Source organism: Perognathus longimembris, chromosome 4 (genome assembly GCF_023159225.1).
Source record: "Perognathus longimembris pacificus isolate PPM17 chromosome 4, ASM2315922v1, whole genome shotgun sequence".
In the NCBI taxonomy this organism is placed as follows: Eukaryota; Metazoa; Chordata; class Mammalia; order Rodentia; family Heteromyidae; genus Perognathus; species Perognathus longimembris.
The window spans coordinates 8,722,210-8,740,572 of record NC_063164.1 but is presented as its reverse complement, the minus strand read 5'-3'; the positions used below and the strand labels follow the sequence as shown (position 1 = coordinate 8,740,572).

Genomic DNA, 18,363 nt, shown 5'->3' with positions numbered 1-18,363 from the left:
TTATTTGTTTGTGCTGGCTCCGGGGCTTGAACTCGCGGCCTGGGCTGCTCGAACCACTCCACTTTCGGGCTTTCTTTCTTTTTTTTCCATTCTGGTGGTTAGCTGGGACTCGTGGACTTTCCTGTCTGAGCTGGCTTCGAACCCCGATCCTCCTAGCTCAGCCTCCCGAGTAGCCGCTAGGACGCGATCTGGCTTGGGGAAAAGGCCCTTTGCCCACAACCAAGATGTCTCCCCCGGGTCTCTGGGGCCCCGGCTCGGGCGGGGTGGGCGGAACTTCCGCCCTTCCTAGCGTCACATGACCACACACCTGTTTCCGCTACGGCTCCCGACAGGGGCCAGTTCTGGCCGTTCTCGCGTCTGTCCGGCCCGCCGCGGCCGCTTCGCGGGTGCTTCGCCCGGCACCTCAATGCGCTCGGCCAACGGCCTCTGAGAGCGCTCACCGGGCGCCCCGGGAGCCGGCGGGCGGCGGCCCTCGCCGGGGACTCTCCAGCGGGCCAGGGGTGAGTGATGACGTCGGCCGGGCCCGGGGCCGCCGCCCGAGGCGGTCTGCGGGCCTAGCCCGGGCCGTGGCCTCCCGGCCCACGGAAGGCCCCGCGATGGCCGGTCGGGCCGCGCCGGTGCCCCGGGCCGCGCTGCTCCCCCGAGGTGGGGGGGTCTCCTCCCGCCCCGGCCTTGCCTCCTCGGGACCCGGTTTCCGTGGAGAGCGAGGGAGAGAACCCCCCTTGCTCGGCGCGTGTTCGAGGCCCGCCTCTTCACCTGCTCTGGTTGGGCTTCTGGTCCGGAGAGCTCCGGGTTGATGGACTGAGAAATAAACCGCAGTGTGGAGGTTGCTCATCGTCGGACAGCCCCGTGAGCTCGAACCCCCGGGCCTCCCGGCTCCCTCCCTTCCCCGCCGGATCCCGGGCGCTGTTCTGCTTGACCTTGAACCTGTCCGGCTCCCGAGGAGCTTTTTTTTGTTTGGTGGGGGATGTGGGGCGGGGGGGAATCTACCACGGGAAAGAAAGCCGCGTTGGAGTCCGGGTCGTGGCATCTGGGGGGGGGGGTCTGCCGCCCCTCGAGAGGCCCCAGTGGGTGCAAAGCGCCCCTTGCTACAGCCGTGGATGCTGGTGATGTTGGGGGGAGGGGGGGAGGAAGAGGGGCGGGGTGCCTTCCAGGATCCGGGGAGCCCGTGAACTGCGACTGCCGGACAGGACAGGCCTCACCCAGTCGGAGTCCCAGGTGTTCTGCACCCTTCCCAGAGTGGGGGTGTCTGGATCACCCACCAGTGGTGCAGAAAGCTTGTGCCCGACGTGTTAGGCAGGACTTGCACTGAAAGGCTTTGACTGATGGAGAATGTTTTCTCTCTCCCTGGGTGGAATAATGAAGACACCCCCCCCCCCCACACACACACACACAAACCATTTAACTGTTAATCAGTGGTCACCCTGCCAAGTTCAAATCGGTGAATCTACTTTCCTATTTGGTTTCAAGGGCTTCTGAAGTGACTTTGACTACAGTGGCTTCCAGTATACACTGTGTAGTTAGTTAGGCTTCTGCTAATCTTCCCAAAGGAAATTGTGTGTTGTGTCTCCCTTCCTGTCTGTTAGAGCTGCCTCATTTCAGGATGACAAAGTTGAGCTGTTGCTCCCCCGACCTTGGGCCTTGAACATTTTCTGTGGTTAATAGACATTTTCCAAGTGTTGGGGTGACTTTTCTTGAAAAGTAAAAAATAATCCCGGGGCTCTTCTGTTAACACCCATTCTCTTAAAAGGTGTTTGGAAAGGGAAGTAAAACTGAGTGACCTAGATAAAAACACTGAATTGGACCTGCACAATAAGTGTCGAAGAATTAGCTTCCTTTTTTTTTTTGTTTAAATTAGGGAATTATACAAGTCTTTGCTACCAGTATCCATTAGGCCCAACTTGTTTCTCCAGTTTTAATGTAGGTAGTGAGAAAGTTGGGGCTTGAATCATTTCATCCCCAGATTGATTTACTTTCTGTAAGTGCTCTGTGACTTGACTCTGTGGTACTGTGTGGATATAGGATGCTATGTGGATAAGGGGTTTTTGTAATAGTTAAAAGTCCAAGAAAAAAATCAAGTGCAGCTCGGAGTAAATATGTGGGTCAGAAGGAAACCCATGCCGTTGAATTTTATTGTGCATGTGTGGGAGTATGGGAGCCTGGAAAGTGGAGATATGAAATTATCTATCGTTCTAAGGAGGACTCTGTCTTGTTCGTTTTGTAATAGAGAATTGTGCACTGGTTGCCCTAATGGGTTCTTAGTGACAAAACTTTGAGAGTTAATATCTTAGTCCCGAGTGAGTTTGTTAGAGGATGCTACCCTAAGTGCCATAGTTTAATGAGAAACAAAGATTCTAATCTGTTTTGCTTAAACAGAAAACCTAACAACTGAGACCATAGTGTTAATCTTAGCTTTAAGTTGCATTTAGGTTTTATTGTAATTTGGTCCTATTTTCAAGGTAACATACATTTGTAGTATGAAGGGGATTTCATGGTGGTATTTCCGTGTGTGTATACACAGTATACTTGGAGCACTGTCCCCTCCATGTTCATTCCCATGCCTTCTCCCCAACTTTGCTTGCTAAGTTTAAATAGCTCAACTATAGGAGAATTTGACTTTTTCCAACTTGTTCAAAGTCCGTGTTTCTTTGCAAACTCAGAGATGCTTGTAAGAATAAATACTGCTATAAGGTGAAATGTGGAGACCTTCGAGATGTTCTGGTGGAATGCTAAGGCTGGAACGAGCCAGACACAGTGGTGCCTGAGTTCAAGGCCAGCCTTATACTCTATCTGAAAACTAAAACATAAACAAAAAACCTGAAATGCAGTGAAAGGAATTCATATGGAGATTAGCATATTTCAGGGAGATAATGTGATTGTACCAGCTTTGCTCCCTTTTTTATTACTATGTAATTTCAATTTGTCATGTTCCAAGGCCATTTTTTTTTTTTACGGGATACATCTTTTTAAAGCTGTTTCTAAATAGAAGCTTTTCAACTCTTCAGATACACACACACTATTCAGAGAGTATCTCCTCTATGGGGACACACGAAACTTGATGATAGAGGTTGCCTGTGGACCTGGGTTGTTGAAGATAAGATTGGGTGGAACACTGCGTTTTTCAAGATGTAGTCCAGTCAGGCCTGCAGCTCTTGATACTTTGGGCTTTGCCTTCTGAGTGTAAACCAACAGGCGTGAGCCATCATGCCTGTAAGCTGTATCCTGTGCATTCTTACCTAGTGATTGTTGTCAAGTTGTTTAAAGATTTTAAGTGAAAATTTACACCGATTTCTTTTCATATATCTATATATGTACACATTATGTACATATAACTATAGGTTAACTTTAACATATTTTTCACTTTCATGTTTTCTAAATACAAATGAGAAAACAAAGAGTTGGTCTTTAAAAATTATAGAGCCCTATTTATGGGATTACAATAAGCTTTTTGTTGTTTATTCTTCTATTTGTTTCTTTGTATATAAAGTTGTTTCTCTTTGTGACTTTGATTATGTAGAGAATTTCCCAGCGGAATCCCTAATATGGATATTATCTGGTTTCTGAGTTACTCTCATTTTTCTCTCCCAGGGACAAAAGTGGCTCTAAATCTGGCGCATGCACATTGAAGCAAGTTAAAGGATTTAATATGAAGCACAGAAGCAGATAGTGCCAAGTAGCAAGAAGTAGTTGGTTCACATTTGTAAGTAAAATGTTCTCTCTTGGCTCTGTTTTCTTAGTCTTAAACCATCTGCATGCCAAACCTTCAGATTCAGACATTTTAGTACAGAATAAAAGCAGCTAGTTAGCAGGCACAATCAAACCAGGGTCAGCACACTAAACAGCCTCCAGAGCTCTCTTCGATATCTCAGAGATACTCTAGAGTGTATCTCTAGATGTGACATTTAAGAAACATCTCAGCTAGGACTCAGACATTTGTACTGTCCCATCTTAAAATTTTTATTGTCCTTGGCTTCTGTCTTTTACTGGAAACAGTGTCGTTTGTTTTTTGAATTTTCTTTCCTCTTAAGGAACCATTATGTATGCATTAAAATTTTAGGCTATCATAAGTACATTTATTTATTTTTACCCTTTGTATTTTCTTCTTGTTTTCTTTATATTTATTTTTGAAATGAACTGACACCCCCCTCTAGTACAATGATAGTGCTTTTTCTATTTTTGACTTCACATTTGTACATTGACTATGCTTAGAACCATCATTATGACTTTTGAGGTACTATAGCATGACTGTTTAGAAGAGATTTGAAAATTGGTTTCTCACCTCAAGCCACATTCAAGTCTAAAGACAATTTTAAGTAGATATTTACTTTGCTCATAGTTTTCTTGTGAAATGAATTGTTGAAATACTGATTTTTATTCTTTCTTTTTTACAGCTGGAAAAGCAGTGTCCGTGTTGTTATGTACACCTCCAAAAAACAGTTCAGATCTGTAGGGGAGTTGTTGTATAAATAAACTGAACTGCAGGGTAGCAGTATTTTCATAGCTATTATAGCCGTGTATTCACTGTGTTAAAATGAGTAAAAGAACAAGCATTGACACACCACTAGGAAGGTCAGTGATGCTTCCTTCAGTTGAGCTGGAATTTCAGGTTTTAGAGTCAGTGGCTTGAAAGCTGTTTGCATAGGCTAACCATTGCTTTTTTTTTGCTTTCATCAATATTTTGCATTTTGGGGCAGCATTCTTTCTGTTGCATTTCCTGCCTAGGTCCATCTCCAATTTAGAAGATTACTCAATTTGTTTATACTGTGCTCCCGCACAAGACATTGATGCTTTAAAATATATATATATATGTAAATATGGCTTTAAACACAGATTAATAATGTGAAACTTTTAATCCCTCAAAAAACAAGTACAAACTAGGTGCTGGTGGCTCATTTCTGTAATCCTTGCTACTCAGGAAGCTGAGACCTGGAGGATTGCAGTTTGAAAGCAGCCAGGGCAGAAAAGTCCATGAGGCTTCATCTCTATCCAATTAACCAGCAAAACACTCAGCTGAGGACTAGAGCCATGGCTCAAGTAGTAGAGCACCAGCTGTCAGCAAAAATGCAGATTGAGAGCAGGAGGTCCCAAGTTCAATCCCTGGTACTGGCACAAATGCATATATTAAGGATTTTTTATATAAATTATATATTTGGTATTTATTGCATGTCATTAGATATATGTTCAGTAAAAGGTTTTTATTTGTATTAGGTGTTCGGGGATTTGTATCTTTTTTACTAAGTTCAAAATTAACCTTATTTGCCTTTGAACTCTGATTTTTACTATTAGACGGCTGTTTTTCTTTTTTTTTTTCACACATTATGTCATTTTCTAATTTGGTTTTGTGAAGTCCAAACAGCTTTTTCTTAAATAATTGACTGTATATTTCTCTCAAATCATTGATTTTGGAAATTGAAAGGCCTCATGCATGCTAGGCAAGCACTCTACTGCTCAACTATACCTCCAGCCCCTGATTAGCAATTTTTTATTTAAATTTTATTTCAGGCCTTTTTTGTTTTTGGTTATAAGGAGCATGCATATCAGTTTATGCGGAGGCAGAAAAAGTGTGTATATATGCTTGTGTGCATGGGTGTGCGCATGCGCACTTGCACACTTAGATTGGCATTATACAACATATTACAAACTTGAGCCTGAGCCAGATCTTTAATGTGCAGTTTCAGCTGATCAGAAGGCGCTGTCTTGAGAGAATTTTCTTCCTTTATTTTTCCTTTGCGTTTATTCAGTACTGGCAAATGAGAAGTTTCCTTTGCTCTTTCTCTTCTAAGGTGTTGTCCTCTCACGCCACGGTGTAGAGAGGACTGATGCTCTAACACGCAACCATCTCAGTCTTCAATTTCTCCCCCCCCCCCCCCAGGGTGAGTGGGGCAGCATTTCCTTCTCCCACTGCTGCTGAGATGGCAGAAATTAGTCGGATTCAGTATGAAATGGAATACACCGAAGGTATTAGTCAGCGAATGAGGGTCCCAGAAAAATTAAAAGTCGCACCACCAAATGCTGACCTGGAACAAGGATTCCAAGAAGGCATTGCAAACGCCAGTGTGATAATGCAGGTTCCAGAGAGGATCGTTGTAGCAGGTATGCTTCATTCACTTAGCAGACAGCCGGTGTTCTAGGAAACATTTGGGGCTTCTCCAAATAGTATTTAGGAACGGACACAAGCAATGTACCTTTAAATTTTCAAACTTTCTATTTATTACAATAATCTGGATCCTAAGCAGTTTTTTTTAAATCAACTAGTGAGGTTTTTATATACCAAAAATGGATACTTTATAAATGTACAGTTGAGTTTTGCTAATCATATGTAACTACCACAGTTTAGATAGAGAAACATTTGTATTATCCCCAAATCTTGGCTGTTCCACTCGCTGCCAGTCCTAACCCCTAACTGTCGGCAACCAGTCTCCTTCCTATCACCCGGACTGCATTTATTTACCCTAGAGTTTCATATAAATGAGTTTATGTGATAGTTTGTCTGGATACTTTTGCTCAGTGCAATGTTTTTAAGATATATTGTTGTATATGTCAGGTATACATTCTACTTAATTATTGAGTAACATTCCATTGTGCAGTTACATCCTAAATTGCTTATTCATTTGATGAGCATTGGAGTTGCTTCCTTTGGGGGAGGGTCTTAGGATAAAGCTAGTATTACATTATGTATTAGTGTACAGTCTTTGTTAGGACTTACATCTTTCTATGCTAGCCATCGTATTTGCCACATCTTTGTACATGTAATATTCCTGTCAAAGATATCTGAGGGTTTCAGTTGCCCCATGTCCTTGCTACATTTGTGTTGTCAGTTATCTTTAATTCAAGTAGGTATGTAATGACATTTCCTTGTTATTTTAATTATTTCTTTGATGATTAACATTTTGCACATGTGAAACGATGCTTTGGGGCCGTTCATTCATCTCCATTTGTAGCATTTACTCACATATCTTCTCAGTTTGGAAAACTGAGGTGTTTTTTTTATTTATCTGGATAACCGGTTTTGGTTTTGTCCCATAGGTGTGTATTGCATGGATTTCTGCACCATAATGTTACATATTCGTAAAATAGCAATCAAAGCTAAACATGTACTCTGAAAGAATTCAATGCTGTTAAATAAGTTACAGTAGAAAAGTAAGAGACAGTAAATACATTTTGACAAAACCACTGACCCAGGCACTGGTGGCTCACGCCTGTAATCTCAGATACTGAGGAGGCTGTGTGCTCTGAGAATCACGGTTCAAAACCAGCCTGGGCAGAAAAGTCCAGGAGACTCTTATCTCCTCTTAACCACTAAAAACTGGAAGCGGCACTGTGGCTCAAAGTGATAGAGAACTAGCCTAGGCCCTGAGTTCAAGCCCCATCACAGACACATGGAGAGACACACACACACACACACACACACACACACACACACACACACACCAACATTGATTCTTTTTTTTCTTCCCAGGAAATAATGAGGATGTTTCATTTTCAAGACCAGCAGATCTTGACCTTATCCAGTCAACTCCCTTTAAACCTCTGGCACTAAAAACACCACCTCGTGTTCTTACACTGAGTGAAAGACCACTAGATTTTCTGGATTTAGAAAGACCTCTTCCAACCCCTCAAAATGAAGAGGTAAGGAGAATTTTAACATCAATTTTATTTGGGAGAATAAGTCGGTAAGTCATATCATTATAATATAGTTATGAACCTTCCATATGGAACATTGTTACCATCAGTTGATTTTTAAATTCCTCAAATGAGGTGTTATGCTGCTTAAAAACTTCGAATATTGTGTATCAGGAAAGTATAAAGCTTGTGAAAAGTAAATGTAGGGTCATGCCAAAATTCACGTGTTGAATTGTAACCCTTTTGTACAACTACCTAAAGATAATTTTTAAAAATTATTTTTAAAAAGTAGAGGGATAGTTTCCTGCCAGTAGGTATTTCTGATTATTTAAGTTCTAAGTTTGTGCTAAGAGAATTGAAATTTTACCCTCAGATGTCCGTCTGAGCATTCTAAAAATTTCCTTAACAGAAAGCACAAATTTGAATATTTCCATGAAAAGAGGCGCTAAGAGACTTGGAAAACTTATTTTATCAACTATTTTGTGAGCTTCTGTATATAAGACAAAAAAGTGAATGAGACCTGTTTCTGCTCTCTGGAAATTGATTCTCTCTCTAGGTATAGGACAGTGGTCTAAGCATCAACCCATTAAAGATAAAATGTTCTAATGAACTGATGAAGATGGCCACATAAATCAGAAGATGGCATGGCATACTCCCAGTTGGAGGTCCTGCTTCCCAGATGCCCAAAGTCCCCAGAGAGTCTGTTTTTGTAATGTACATGTGGAAGATTTTTTTTGATGTACACTCATATTTCATGCCTTGGTTATCACTGTGACACAGTGTTCCCTGTTTCTTTCTCCTTACTCTTAATCACTGACTTGATTGTCACATTGTTATTTATTTACAGTCTTGAGCTTGGTTCATGTTTGTGAGGACTGAGGGGGTGTTCAATCCAGTTATTCTGTCCACGTTTACTTTGTTTCCTTCTCTTCTGATTCCAAAGTTCCACAGAAAGCAAGAAGGAGTTTGCAGTGAAATGCTAAGGTATCTGAGCTGATCCTTAAAAGAGAGATAGGCTTAGCCTATGCCATAGAACCAATAAACAGAAGCCTGAAAGGCATTTATTTGGTTTATGAATAACCAGATGTCACTGGGATTTAAGCACAATAAATAGGAGTTTTACCTATATATGTACTGAATGCCTAGCAACTACACACTTTATAACCAGACCCAAAGACACTGTGACCCAGTAACCAAGGAGTACTTTGACTCTGAGGAACTGTATTAACCTTAGAGAGAATAAGTGGACAATTAATGAAGACTGATTCTGAATGTCAGTAAAAGATCCTAATTTGAAAAGCATCTGCCACTACTTTGAACTACATGATAAAAACACTTGAAAAGTAATTATGTTCTTTACCAACCCAGTCAGTGTTTAAGTTCATTAGTATTATAGTATACACATAGGTCATATTAGAAAGCAAAACGAATAGAAGCTTTTGACTTGCTATTTCTCCTCATGACAGTAACCTCAAAGGTATTGTCTGTGTAGAGATGTTTTTTACATCAGATTTCCAATAGTGCAAATAGCAGGAGACTTAAGATTCTGTAGCTTCTTAACCTATGTTGAGGTCATGGACATTTGCCTGCTCCCATCATTTCTGGCCTACCTAATATGAGTTCATATCTCTTGCCAGAAAAAATAGTTCTGACTCAATAAATAATTTATCTGGAACCCTGCTATACAGAAAAACTTGTTCTTCAGGGAACGTAGCCACAACTCTTCAAACTTGGAAGGCAAGGAGCAGTTGAATTCTTATACTGCAATCCAGTACAGCTCTCTGCACCTGATAGCTTTAACTTTTATATGTAACTACTTAAAAGTTAACTTTGATTGTAGTATAACCTTAAAAAGCTCTTGCTGGTGGCTCCAGACTGATTGCTCTGTTTTTAAAGGTGTTGTATTATTGATTTTTCCCCCCACACACATTCTCCCATAGCTCCCTCTTGCACCCATTGTTTGATCCGTCTGCCCTCTGTTTTCTTAGTGTCTGTCCTGTATAGTTAGGCCTTTGATGACCTAAGTGAACAGGATAAACTGTAGGGTATGTAATAGATACTCACATGTAATTTACATTGTCTTCCACTGGGTATTAGAAGTATTTTAGAGCTAATTTAAAGTACGAAGAAGGAGATAACAAAACGTGCCATTTTATGTGAGGAACTTCAGCATCCCAGGGTTTGTATATCCTGAAGTCCCGGACCCAGTCCCAATGATACCGAGTTGTGACTGTTTTACCAAGCAAAACTGATACTTGAAAAAGAAAGTAGGATAGCTTTTATCTGTAAGTAAATAGGCATTCCAATCTCAATCTGCATTATAATAATCAGCACAAGTTTTGTTTTTTTTTTTTAAAGTCTAGCTGTAATGCATGCCTGGCAGCAATTCTTGGTCCCTTTTTCTTGGTTCCTTGAAATTTCAGGACTAAGGTTCTTTGGATGCAAAATAGCTCTGAAGGCTCCTGAGGATATTTCCTGTTCCCTTCCCTTTCTTTGTGTCTTAACAGATCCGTGCAGTTGGCAGGCTAAAGAGAGAGCGCTCTATGAGTGAAAACGCTGTTCGCCAAAATGGACAGCTGGTCAGGAACGATTCCATGTGAGTGGACCACTGAGCGTCTTTACATGTTCTCTCCATAGAACACATACACATCTTGTTCTGGATAATTGCTTCCCATCATATTTGAATTGTTTTACATCAATTTTACATTTCTACCCTACTTTTTTTAGTCATAAAACCTGACCGTTTTGTTGTGGAAAAATTTTTAGTAACTTTATCCACTTCTTTAAAGTACAAGTAGGACAAATTGATAAAATTCAACTCTATTTTATGCATTCTCAAAAATGTTTAATTGTCATGTAAAACAAGAAGATTAAAATAGAAACAATGTTTATATTTTTAAGTTAACATTGCCATAAGATTGTGAACTGGCCATCTCTGTTCCCAATGAGCTGGGGTAAATAAACAAGTAGTATAGACAAATAGAATTCTACTTATCCCAAGTTTTAGCTTTCTACCTAATGGCTTATGAATTATTAGATCCCCTTCATTTTGAAAATCAAGTACATGTATTATTTAAAGGACTATTTATTTAATTTTTTTCTCCTATGGATGAGTTTTCACATCCTGATCTTGAAGCTACCATAGATGTTTCAGATCAGACTAATGTATTTTTATTGTTTTATTAAAATTAACAAACTGTCCCTTGAAAACTGGTCAGAATTTTAAATCTTAAGGCCGTTGACAGTGATGCCATTTAAAGTAAGTTTAGATGATTTAGGCTTATATAAATGATTACTTTTCCTCAATAATTTTTTTGCCCGGTTTCCAAGAATTCATCATGAGCACTACAATGCCATGATAACCTCTCCTGGAGCTCTCAAATAACCAGATGATGCATTTCTTCTGAGAACTTGGAAATCTAGATAAAAGCAAAATTAATTAACTTTGTATATAACGGGAGCACCGTGGGGAGTGGGACTTTTAATATTGATCTTTGCTTTCAAAGAAGTGTTAGGAACAGCTTCACTGGCATTTCCAGTCAGCCACTGAAGTTCAAGATCAGTGTAAATTATTTGCTTTTTAAAAAAAAAAAATTTAATTCTTCTGTTAGGTTCAGAGAACAAACAATTTGAACCTAATCTCTCTGACCTCTTGGAGAATCTTAAGATATCTCCTAAAGTAGTTATTTATATAGGCAGTTATATACCCTTATGTCTAAAGGGTTATATAGGAGGAAATTAAGTTAAAGTGAATCTGCAGTTCCTTGAGGAAAGATTTCCCTGAGAGGTTTAACCATTATGAATATGTCTTGTTTTCTAATGGTCGAAAGTGTGTTTCCCTAAAGTATGTGGCTGGCATATGTGATATCAGATCTGGGGAATTTATTTTTCTAGAATATTATTTTTACAAATACCATACAATATATAATTTATGGCCAAGAAAAATTAAATGTACACCTGAGGGCTTTTGTTATTTGCTAGTTATAATTTTTTTTTAAGATTTCTGGCAATACTTTTTCCTACTACATAAAGATATATCTTGCTATTTAGGTCCTTAATCACCCTGACACGTCATGTCAATAACATAAAAATTGAATTCTTTTAGTATTGTATCGCTTTTTCTCAAAGCACATGTTATTGGCAGCTGTATTAGCTAAAGAGAAAGAAAATTGCACTATATGTATGAAAACCAGCCAGGTACATATGAGTAAATAGATGATTCGATAATAGCTTTATGTTTACTTATCAAATCAGTTCCTCATAGCACAAAAGATTAACAATACCTATAGTTGATGTTCTTTTTCTTTAAGTTGCTTTCATGACAATTTCTTACACATGTTTGTTAAAACTGGAAGTCTACTGTTTTTTTTTAAATCTTAGTTTGGAAAGCACAAGTCACATGAATCTATATATTTTCACAATGGAATGTCTGACCTTACTTTACCACACTTTTTATTATGGTTGCTATATATGTTGCCATAGTAAGATACTTAACTTTGTGTTAATGATGAAATCTTACCCTTTCGTTTCTTCTCATTGTTAATTTTACAACTCACAATTTATCTTTAATGATCTGCTACATCTTATTAACAATGAAAATTTTGTGTAATCAGCATATGATGTGTCCAAATTAAGGTGATGAGGAAATGATTAATTAGTATAATACAGCTGTCTTTCACCTCCTCCAGAATATTATGAAACTTTACCTACTGTAGTCATCTTTGTGATGTTAGATTGATTGTATATCATCACTCGTGACCTTTGCCTGCCTCCGTTTTTTTTTGTCCCTTTCCTCTGAGTATAGATGTAGAAGTGGGTTATTGATCAGAGACATTAGTCTTTGTTTTCTTATTGTCACCTATTGGCAAAAAAAAAAAATGATTTCTGACAGTAGAATCATATCTAGCTTTTTCTTTGTTATAAAAGCTGAATATGTAAAAGAAGCATAATTATTATTTAAGGTGGCACAGATCAGATTCTGCCCCAAGAAATAAAATTTCAAGGTTCCAGGGATCGATTTCTGCACCGGAGTACACGTAAGATTTTTCTCTGCTCTGCTTTTCCCACTAGGAGTTGTTAGCTTACATTAATACTAATCTGTCTCACTGAGTAACTGACGTGTAATACTCTAACTCTCTGGCCTTGTAGCACTTCTCTTTCAGGATTTCTCAAACTGCCCTCATAAATTATATTACGAAAACAAACAGAAAAGACCAACTGAAGTGGTTCTATAGTTATAGATGTTAGTGAAAGGAAAATTGGATAATGTATAAATGATAACTAAACATTCTTTTCATTTTCTTTGTTTTGCTTTGATTGGTTTGTTTTAATCAATCTCTGTAATCTGTCACTTTATTTTTCCCCCCCAGTCCTGGGCCTTGAACACTGGGCTCTGTCCCTGAGCCTCTTTATGCCCAGTGCTAGCACTCTACCACATGAGCCGTAGCGCCACTGCCAGCTTTTTCTGAGGAGTTTATTGGAGATAGGAGTCTTATGGACTTTTCTGCCTGGGCTGGCTTTGAACCACAACAGTTAAATCTCAGCCTCCTGAATAGCTAGGATTACAGACATGAGCCAACAGCACACAGCTAATCTGTCACTTTTTGAATGTTAACATGCTGTGTTTTCTTTCCTTTTCCTTTTAAGTTCCATAGATTAAAATTATGCTTGGAAGATTTTTTTTTTTTCTGAGATCATTATCCCCACATTTTCTGCAAGTGTGACAGAATAAGGCATGGGAATGGCTGCCTCTCATGAGGCAGAACATTTTGGCATATAATAGAGAAATTCACCAGCAGGAATGAGGATGTAACTCAGTGATAGAATGCTCACCTAGCATGCAGAAAGCCCTGGGTTCCTTACCCAATGTTGGAAGAAGAAACAACACAGAATGTAATTCTTTTTTTTTTTTTTTTTTTTTGCCAGTCCTGGGCCTTGGACTCAGGGCCTGAGCACCCTCCCTGGCTTCTTCTAGCTCAAGGCTAGCACTTTGCCATCTGAGCCACAGCGCCCCTTCTGGCCGGTTTTCCATATATGTGGTGCTGGGGAATCGAACCTAGGGCCTCGTGTATCCGAGGCAGGCACTCTTGCCACTAGGCTATATCCCCAGCCCCAGAATGTAATTCTTAAGCAACAGAAGTAACCACACTGGCAGACAGTGACTTTCTCTTATTCTGGTTTTATTATTTGCTTCTGGCAACTAGTAAATTGCCTCAGATAGTAATCGCAAAATAGAAATTTCTATTTAAAATTTCAAGAGAAATTAATACACAGTTGATTTTAATGAATTTTTAAATCATCTTTCCTCTTGGTGTGTGCATGTATGTGTATGTGTGTGCATCTGTCTATTTGTCTGTCTCTGCCTGTGTGTGTAGTGGCACATGGATGTGAACTAAGGGCCTCAGGCTCTCACTTGTGCACTCTACAACTTGAGCCACTCTCCAGGCCAGCTTTCTTGTTAGTTAATTAGAGATAGCTTTTCTTGGATTGTCTGCCCATGCTGGGTTTTGAGATTCTCATATGTCAGCCTCTTGAGTAGCTAGGCTTTCAGAAGTAAGCCACAGATACCTAAGTTTTTATATTATTTTCTTGAAGAGGCTAGTGCTTCACCAAAGAAGTAAACCACACAGTTTGAGAAACATTCCTATGAAAACCCATAGCAAAAATGCTAATTGACATTAAATTTAACCTTTTAATAATGAGCTATGACACAAATACTTTAACTAAAGTTGAGTTCTAACACTGCCTAGCTTTGTGTACTTAATAACTTACGCAGTAAGATTTTGTGTAAGCATGAGGTAGAATATTACTAATGAAATAGCTACTTAATCATCAATGCTCCATGTTTATATCTTTTATTTTTTTAATGTGAAGTTAAGATTCTGTTTCATTACATTCCTAGGAACAGTTTATCCTCGAAGTGTGCTTTTCTTAAATTAGTCATCTTCTGATATTTTCTTAAGTGATATCAGTACCTCAACACTTTACATTTTTTCACAGTGGTTTACTTGTTAAGAATTCAACAATAACTGGGCACCAGTGGCTCACACCTGTAATTCTAGGTACTCAGGAGGCTGAGATCTGAGGATTGCAGTGAAGCCAGCTTGGGCAGGAAAGTCCATGCCACTCTTACCTCCATCTGACCACCAAAAATAAGCCGGAAGTAGAGGTGTAGCTTAAGTAGTAGAGTGCTAGTCTTGAGTGGCAAAGCTCAGAGACAGTGCCTGGGTCCTGAGTTCAAACCCCAGGGACTAGAACAACAACAACAAAAATTTCTAAACCTTGGCTTGGTATGAATGTTGACAGTTTAAACCCAACTCTGAGACCACTGTTCCCCACATGGGGCAGACCCATAGTGAACTTGTCAACTGGTGTCAGTTTGGTAAAATGATTGGCAAAATAAAAATTACTCATATTAAAGGGTTCTTTTTTGGTAAAAGAATAAGGCTGCTTAAAGCTTTAAAAAGGAAAAAAGAATTACCAAATTGTTTATTCTATTAAGGCAGTTATCATCATCTTATAATCAGTTTCTCTGCAAATGAAAATAAATGTTATCAAAAGCACTAGTTAGTTTGAAAATAACTTATATCCTGGTTTATGGAGGGTTGCCATAAGTAAATACAAATTTAAATTTCTTAGATTTTGAAACTTTGATTCCTTTTGAGAAAAAAATTATACCCCTCTCTCTCTCTGTCTCTCTGTCTCTGTCTCTGTCTTTTGAGAAAAAAATTATACCTCTGTCTCTCTGTCTCTGTCTCTGTCTCTCTCTCTCTTCTTTTTTTGATGATACTGAGGTTTGAACTCAGGACCTTGAACATGCCAGATAAGGCTCTTGCCATTTAAGCCATACTTTCCGTATGCTTATGTTTAATTTTAAGATTGGATCTTTACGTATTTGTCAGGTCTGCCTCGTAACAAGAGCCTCCACCTTCTGAGTAGCTGGCTTGTACGGAAACCGTCTTAACCTAGTCTTAAACTTCAATCTTCCATTCCTGCCTGTTGAGAAACTGGGACCAAGTACTTGTTTTAACATTTTTTTAAAGATATCTTTACTACTTCATATTTATAGATTTAGTTTCATGGGGCAAGGGATGCACAGGACCCTGGGTTCAACTCTAGTACCAAAACCAAAATGATCATTTTCATTCGCATGTTTTTTTTTAAAGGAGTTATTTTTATCCTTTATCTTTCTACATATACATTTTTTCTTAAGTTACCATTAAGAATCATATAAGGGACTTTTTCTGTTTATTACCATATTCCATCTTAGAGATAAAAGAGGTTTCTGATTTTTAAATTTTTTTCATTTACTTTTATGAATTTATATTAGTGGTATGTAGTAAGTCAACCTTCTATTTATTCCATCTCTAGAGTCGTTGATGGTGAGTCTGCAATTTGTTTATGTTTGGCTTTTTTTATAAAATGACCATCATATTTCCTATGTATAGACAGAAAATATTTGTACTATTAGAATTTAAAATAATTCCTTATTGATTGATTGTAGCAAAATGATCTCTGTCAAAGTACCTCTTCTTTCCTTTTGTATTTTTGATTTTTGAGACAGGGTCTTGCTACATAATAGCTCAGGCTGGCCTAGAATTTAATTACTGCCTTAGCCTTCTGAGTGCTGAGATGTCAGACATGCTTTACCATACCTGAACCCTTTTATTCTTTAATGGGCAAAAATCCATCACACTTGAGTAGATTCCCATTTAGTTCGTTGACACTGTTGCTTTAGGATTATAGTTCTAAATATTAATTATTCTAGCCTTTAATGCAATCATATGTACCCAATTTAATGGTTCATATAGAATGATGCACAACGTGTCCTAAGCCTCAAAATTCAAAATGACACTTGCCTAAGACATCCAGGTGTGCTGGTAGCTTCCTCAGGAAGAGTATAAGATGGATTGTGTATATCACTATGGGCCTGGTCATTCTAAATCCTGCCTCTAGTGACACTGGGCCTTTGACACCATCCAGCAGGAACTTTAGAATTTCCTTGTGTTGCCCACAAAGTATTCTGAGTGCAAGGCTAATGTACAGACTCGGGGCCTCAGATCTGCTGAAGGTTTTTACAGGATGCCCAGATCAGGTTTGATAAAGTCACTTGAGTTGTTTGGCACATTGGTTTAGTTAAGTTCCAGAAATTTGCCAGTCTCTGGACAGACTTTTAGAGTTGGCTAGCTGTGAGACTGAAATTTTCAGTGTCACCTTGTCACCATGAGGTCTAATTTCTGAGATGAATCAGCCATGATAGATAGGCTGATTAGGCTGAAACACTTAACATTTGGTTTAGATATCTCTTTCTCTTCTACATAGTCTTTGAAAAACATTGCTTTCATATTTATTATACCTGTCTGTTTAGATCATCTGGATATTGAAAATTGTTGATGAAATTATGGATATTTGATTCCTTAATTTTCTGGGACTCAGAGTATTGGATACTAGTAAATCTCCTTTCAAAAAGTATCTGATTTATTTCATGGGTTCCAAATATGAAGTTAGATAAAGTTGCACGGTCAAAATAAGGATTTCCATTTTTCAGCTTGCTGTTTTGCTTTGCTTTTTTTCTTTATTTTTGGTTGGTCATAGGACTCAAACTAAGTACTCGTCACTAAGCTTTTCTGCTCAAGGCTAGTCCTCTATCACTTTGAGCTGCAGCCTTACTTCTGGTTTTCTTGAGGTTAATTGAAGATAAGAATCTCATGGACTTTCCTGCCTTAGACTGGCTTCAAACCACAGTGCTTATATCTCAGCCTTCTAAGTAGCTAGGATTACAGGTGTGAGCCACCAGCGTCCCATGCTTTTTTTTTTTTTTCCTCATTGATGTAATATACATAGGATTGCATTTACTCCACTGTGTCTTGCCCATTGAGAATGTTGAACCCTCATCCTAATGATGTAGTTCTCTTTCTGGAACAAACCAAAGCCAAGTCCATCTATGAGTTATGCCTCATATAGCTAATCGTTCTCCGGTACCAACTCGCTCTCTCAAAATACTTACATAGACCTTAAAGAGTTCAGATTAGACCTGAACAAATTGCTTCATTCAAGTGTGGGTGGCTGTCTGTTAGGAAGCAAAGTAGACCAAAAGAAATTGTGAATTGAGTTCACACACAAAAGAATTAAGGTTACTTGATCTGAGAAGCCCAGAAGTGGTTCTCAGCCACCTTCATAATGAAACGAATATTCTTGCTTTTTGTTTTTACCATGCCCCCCAAATTGGAAAGACTTGTGTCGTGGTCACCTAGTCAGAGAACATACACTTTACGATAAGTAAGCAATCAAAATGCTTTGCTTACGATGTTGTGCCTTTGTCTTTCACATAAATCCTCATCATAAACTTCCACGTACTTGTTTGGCTTTATTTGTGAAGTGGTTGAAGTGACACTTCATGAGATCAACTTACACACTTGTGTGCAGGCTTTGACCCGTGTGTACTCTCTCTCCCATCCCTCTGATCCTCCGCAAGGTAGTTAGTTTGGTTTACAAAATCGGCTATATACTGCACAAAATGAAGATTACTGTCCTTCTCCCCCACCCCCACCAAAGCTAAGGACTTAACCCATTCATTGCTGTAGTGCTCTTTCCTTCTCAAGTTGTTTTTCATATTCAGTTTGTTTATTTTGATATTTGGGCTACATTGTAGCTGGTGTTTTTAAACAAATCAAAATGTCTATTAATAATCTATTTGTTTGTTGTTTCCTTGGGGCAAGGGGGATGATGGGAAACGGGGAC

At 39.0% G+C, this 18,363-nt stretch overlaps 1 protein-coding gene across 14 annotated transcripts in view; it reads left to right on the top strand.

The window, feature by feature from the left end:
• The first annotated feature begins 328 nt into the window (after nt 1–328).
• Nucleotides 329–18,363, top strand: part of Mff (mitochondrial fission factor) — a 28,261-nt gene continuing 10,226 nt past the window's right edge. For 3 of the 14 annotated variants that reach the window (XM_048344636.1, XM_048344632.1, XM_048344631.1), the window contains exons 1-7: nt 331–500; nt 3,589–3,700; nt 4,392–4,569; nt 5,873–6,093; nt 7,460–7,629; nt 10,131–10,219; nt 12,585–12,659. In XM_048344636.1, coding sequence (XP_048200593.1) covers nt 4,532–4,569; nt 5,873–6,093; nt 7,460–7,629; nt 10,131–10,219; nt 12,585–12,659 — 593 coding nt within the window. In that variant the 5' untranslated portion in view covers nt 331–500; nt 3,589–3,700; nt 4,392–4,531. Of the gene's footprint in view, nt 501–3,588; nt 3,701–4,391; nt 4,570–5,872; nt 6,094–7,459; nt 7,630–10,130; nt 10,220–12,584; nt 12,660–18,363 lie in introns of all 14 variants that reach the window. The other 11 variants (XM_048344626.1, XM_048344625.1, XM_048344633.1 and 8 more) reach the window with 8 other exon arrangements.